This window comes from Nanorana parkeri, unplaced genomic scaffold (genome assembly GCF_000935625.1).
Source record: "Nanorana parkeri isolate BGI_ZX_2015 unplaced genomic scaffold, ASM93562v1 scaffold1049, whole genome shotgun sequence".
Taxonomy (NCBI): Eukaryota; Metazoa; Chordata; class Amphibia; order Anura; family Dicroglossidae; genus Nanorana; species Nanorana parkeri.
In genome coordinates, this window is record NW_017307317.1 from 259,400 (window position 1) to 264,854 (window position 5,455).

Sequence of the window (5,455 nt, forward strand, 5' to 3'; positions counted from 1 at the left end):
GTGCTCATGTCGTTGTAGTTAATGAGGACTTCTGTCTGATATTCTATCTAATTACAATCGCCTGCTGGGTTTTTGTTCGGGATGTGTACCCAGCATGTTGGCACTTAATAGTCACTGAGAGCATCGTAAAAATTTAATTAGGACTGCACGCAGAAATATGGCACAAACAACTGAGACTTTTAATTACTACACTTCTTCACTTTAAAAGCATGCAAGGAGGGTTCCCGGGTCTCAGGTTGGCACGGAGGGGGTGTGACTGGCACCCCCTAGATCTTGTGCCAGGCCAGAAACGCAGGTGAAGCCGAGTGTCGCACGCTGGCATGACACGCAGCAACTTTTCTATTTCAGAGCGCATGCGTTATTTTTTTGTATTTTTATTATTACAAGACACAAGCTGACTTGGTTCATGATGGCGTTTCTACAAGCTTGTTTTGACTTGTGGCTTTCCTTTCATGGGAAGGATTCAATTGGCGATGTATGCATGCAGTGTGGCAGAACTAAACGCATTACAACGCTGAATTAAATGTCAGGGATTGCCCGTGTTTGTTGTTCGAATGATGAGAAGAGGAAAAAAAAAAGAACATTTTCCTGTTATTGGTGAAAACAACCCCATCGCTGCATTTTATTTTTCCATAAATTGCACATTTGACGCCAAAAAAGGAGTCTGGAAATCTGTATTTAATGTGATCCGTTATTACAGAATATCTATAACAGGGAAGGGGGGCGGGGGGTCGTCTGATGATGTTACCTTGTCCCTAAAATCAAATCTGACTTCGTGTTCGCAGGGACATTCGGAGTTCAGACGTTATGTATCATCTGATGCCATTACACACAATGCAAACCAGAGAACCGGAACTACAAGTGTCAGCGGAGCGTCTCGTGTCACTTATATCATCCTGATAAAATGATATGTCACATGACTAGTACTTGTAGTCCGCCCATCTGTGTATTGTACATGGACGTGTGATCCAGAAGAAGACATGGAAACCAGACACAGAACATCACCAACTTACTCTCTCTCTCTCTCCATCCATCCATCCATCTATTTCTCTATCTATCTATCTATCTATCATCTATCTATCTATCTATCTATCTATCTATCTATCTATCTATCATCTATCTATCATCTATCTATCTATCTATCTATCTATCTATCATCTATCTATCATCTATCTATCTATCTATCTATCTATCTATCTATCTATCTATTATCTATCTATCTATCTATCATCTATCTATCTATCTATCTATCTATCTATCTATCTATCTATCTATCTCTCCATTAATCTTCATGTATTTCTGTTTTATTTCCATCATTCTGACTCTTTCTCTTCAGTTTAATTTATTTTAGGAAGAGACATCAGACCGATACATACCCATCTTATAATCTACTATATAGTGAAATATAGCTAAACCCATGCAGTAGTGTATACTCTCTGGCAAACTTTCTTTCTTTAGTCTATCTATTTCTTTCTTTCTATTAGTATATATATATTTACTTGTCTATTCTTTTTCTTTCTTTCTTTCTTTCTTATTCATTTATTTCTCTGCCTTTTCTCTCCTCTTTCTTTCTTTCTTTTTCTTTCTTATTCATTTATTTATCTGCTCTTTCTTTCTTTCTTTTTCTTTCTTCCTTCCTTCCTTCCTTCCTTCCTTCCTTTCTTTCTTTCTTTCTTTCTTTTTCTTCCTTCCTTCCTTCCTTCCTTCCTTCCTTTCTTTCTTTCTTTCTTTCTTTCTTTCTTTCTTTCTTTCTTTCCTTCTTTCTTTCTTCCTTCGTTCCTTCTATTTAACCAGGTCTTAGCTCTTGTTCGCTCTATTATGATTTATCTATCTATCTATCTATCTATCTATCTATCTATCTATCTATCTATCATCTATCTATCTATCATCTATCTATCTATCGATCTATTTGTCTCTATGTTTTCTATTAGCTAACTATTGTATCAATCCATCCAATCTTTCTTTCTTTCTTTCATTGTAAAAAATAAATTACTATATTTTAGGAAGAAACATCAAACCAAAACATACCCATGTTATAATATATAGAGAACATAGCTCAACCTATGCAGTACAACATAGCACCAAGACATACCCATGTTATAATATAATATAATGTGAAATGTATCTAATTGTATGCAGTACAACATAACACGGCGGTGCAATAAATGTTCCTGCGATATAGACAATAATTGTAACATATTTGCAGTTTTCTTGGTGTATAAGTCACTCCGTGGCACTCTCAGGGGTGACCTGATACGTACCTGGACGTCCTCCATGCCATGATGCCCGAGTCCATGCAGGGACAGGCCATCCCCCATGCCGGAGTCCAGGCCATGGTGAGCGGAGTGCAGCAGGACATCTGGGCGCCGGACAGAGTGGTAGTCCCTCCTGGGGTCGAGTCCAGACAGCTGAGGCAGAGAGGCTCTGGGCTGGGGTAGGAGAGATCCGCCGTCTGAGCCGACGTCCTGCCTCTGGCGCTGGCCCCAGGGGTGCTGCTGGGGCTGGTGCAGGGAGTTCAAGGAGTAAGGATCGTTGACATGGGAGTAGGGATCCTGGCTCTGGTGGTAGGGCAGCGGCTGGTATGGCGGTGGGAAGTAGGGGGGCTGAAAGTCCGAGGATGGTGTGTGTGACAGCGGAGGGGCACTGGAGTAGGGTCCTTGGGACACCGAGCCCAACTGGGACAGCCTGGAGCTGTGGCTGGGGACACCATCATGGCGGTCCTGCAACACAAGTCAACATTTCTGTCATTTCGTCTCAAGAAACAAATCCCCGTCCAAATCAGAACCACCATGGCCCACTCAATAACCCTTTCCAATGCACAACCACCACCCTAAAAAACAACACATATCCTACAATCCATATCCTACAACCCATAGCCTACAACCCATATCCTACAATACATATCCTACAACCCATAGCCTACAACCCATAGCCTACAACCCATAGCCTAAAACCCCTACCCTACAACCGATAACCATATCCTAAAACACATAACCTATAACTCATATCCTACAACCCATATTCCACAACCCATACCCTACAACCCATATTCCACAACCCCTACCCTACAACCCATATTCCACAACCCCTACCCTACAACCCATATCCTACAAGCCATGTCCTACAACCCATATCACATAACCATATCCTAACCATATCCTACAATCCATAGCCTACAACCCATACCCTACAAGCCATGTCCTACAACCCATATCCCATAACCATATCCCACAACCCATACCCTACAAGCCATGTCCTACAACCCATATCCCATAACCATATCCTACAACCCATACCCTACAAGCCATGTCCTACAACCCATATCCTATAACCATATCCTAACCATAACCTACAATCCATAGCCTACAACCCATACCCTACAAGCCATGTCCTACAACCCATATCCCATAACCATATCCTACAACCCATATCCTACAAGCCATGTCCTACAACCCATATCACATAACCATATCCTAACCATATCCTACAATCCATAGCCTACAACCCATATCCTACAAGCCATGTCCTACAACCCATATCACATAACCATATCCTAACCATATCCTACAATCCATAGCCTACAACCCATAGCCTACAAGCAATAGCCTACAAGCCATATCCCATAACCCATATCCTAAAACACATATCCTACAACCCAAGTCAATAAAATAGATCACCTACATGCCCAAAAAAAAACAAAAAAAGAAAATTGCTCATTGGATCAACTTTTCTTTTTCAAAGGCAACTGCTGACCCATTCAATAACATTTTGCGCATCACAATCGCCACCTTAACATATAACCCATCAGCAAAATAAACCACATGCATGGCAAAAAAAGAAACAAAAACAACAATTTCTTCCCGGATCAATCTTATATTAATAGCAAAAATATTCAGACAGTGCCCCACTTGGTAACCTTTTACAAATGTCAGCCACCACATTCATATTATAACCCATCAGCAAACTATACCGCTTACATGCCAAAAAAACCCAAAACAAATAAAAATAAAATGTAAAAAAAACTGCTTCTAAGATGAACTTGCAAAGTAATGTAAAAAATATTTGTAGGCAAATATTTTAATATGAAATAAAAAATAAAAAAAAAAGAGGCAAACGGCGTTTGTGTTAAATCAAATTTCACTCGGTGAGCTGGTCACAAAACTAAAAAAAAAGAAAAATCTTGAAAGCTGTGAAATCTTAATCTCAAGGTAATTAAACTCATATGGGCTTGAAACAATATACTATAAAAACTGTAAAGTCAAAATTAGTTTTTCCTAGCAAAAAAAAAGAAGAAGCTAAAAACACAGTTCAACCTACAACAGTACAAATGACACTAAAAACAATTCAGAAAATATTGCAAAAAGTAAAAAAAAAAACCAATATTTAAAGTAAAATAATATAAAAAAAAGAAGGAAAAAAGCCATTGAATATTTAAAGTAAAATAATATTTAAAAAAAGGGGGGAAAAGGCAATTGAATATTTAACGTAAAATAATATAAAAAAGGTGGAAAAAGTAATTGCATATTTAAAGTAAAATAATAAATAAAAATTGAAAATAAAAACATTAAACTGAGAACATCATACTAAAAAACAAGGGGAAAAAAGGAGTCCAAGTCCAAAACGCCAAAAGCAAAATCCGCTAAGCTACTCTTCCCCCCCTCCACAGCTGAATGCGGTCCACCTTACACCAAGCAGGAGAATCCAGCTGCACTGTGTAATTATTGCCCTAAATTACGAAGCCAAAGGCGTTAAAGGGGGAAAAAAATTCGGAATTCAAGTAAAAAAAAAAAAAGGGAAAAAATGACAACTCACCATAGCCGAGTAGGTGTGAACCAATTCATGACTATTAATACTACAGGAGCCCTTTAAAGGGAGCATGGAGCGTGAAGCCTCAGCCAGCTCTCTAGCTCCCCTACCCATTGTAAATAAAGTTTAAACACACACACACACACACACACACACACACACACACACAAAGCAAAGAGGATTATGGAATAATCACCATAAGTGAACCTAGAGGCTAATAAAAAAAAAGATATTTCCTCCTCTTTCACTTAATTACACCCTACTAATAGCCCTTTTGGTGATTAACACTCCTAAACAAATAAACAAAAAGGTTGTTTTGCTTCCCCGCCCGCTCCGAAAGTGGCAACTTTATAAACACATTCAACATTTTCTTTTCTTTCTTTTTTTTTTTTTAAAGAGAATTTCTCGTTTCACGGACAGCCACAGGCAATCCGAAGTGTCTTTTGATGTCCTGCGAACTAGCAAAACCAGCCAGGCCGTCATTATCTGCTTGTTTGCTACACAGGGGCTGCAGAAGGGAAGAGAAAAACAGAATTTTAACCCAATTTTGGTGGCAGTAAATTTCCTTGGAGCCGAGACAAGAGGGGGGGAGGTTAGGTCAGTGTGCATGTGTGTCAGGCGGGTGGAGGAGGTAAGGAGAGGTGGGGTG

General features: G+C 39.3%; 1 protein-coding gene across 3 annotated transcripts in view; it reads right to left on the reverse strand.

Annotated features, from left to right (window-relative positions):
- The window catches only part of TFAP2B (transcription factor AP-2 beta), a 49,580-nt gene that overhangs the window by 41,831 nt on the left and 2,294 nt on the right, over positions 1–5,455 (reverse strand). For 2 of the 3 annotated variants that reach the window (XM_018567444.1, XM_018567445.1), the window contains exon 2: positions 2,262–2,720. In XM_018567444.1, coding sequence (XP_018422946.1) covers positions 2,262–2,720 — 459 coding nt within the window. Of the gene's footprint in view, positions 1–2,261; positions 2,721–4,812; positions 4,831–5,455 lie in introns of those variants that run through there. The other variant, XM_018567446.1, reaches the window with a different exon arrangement.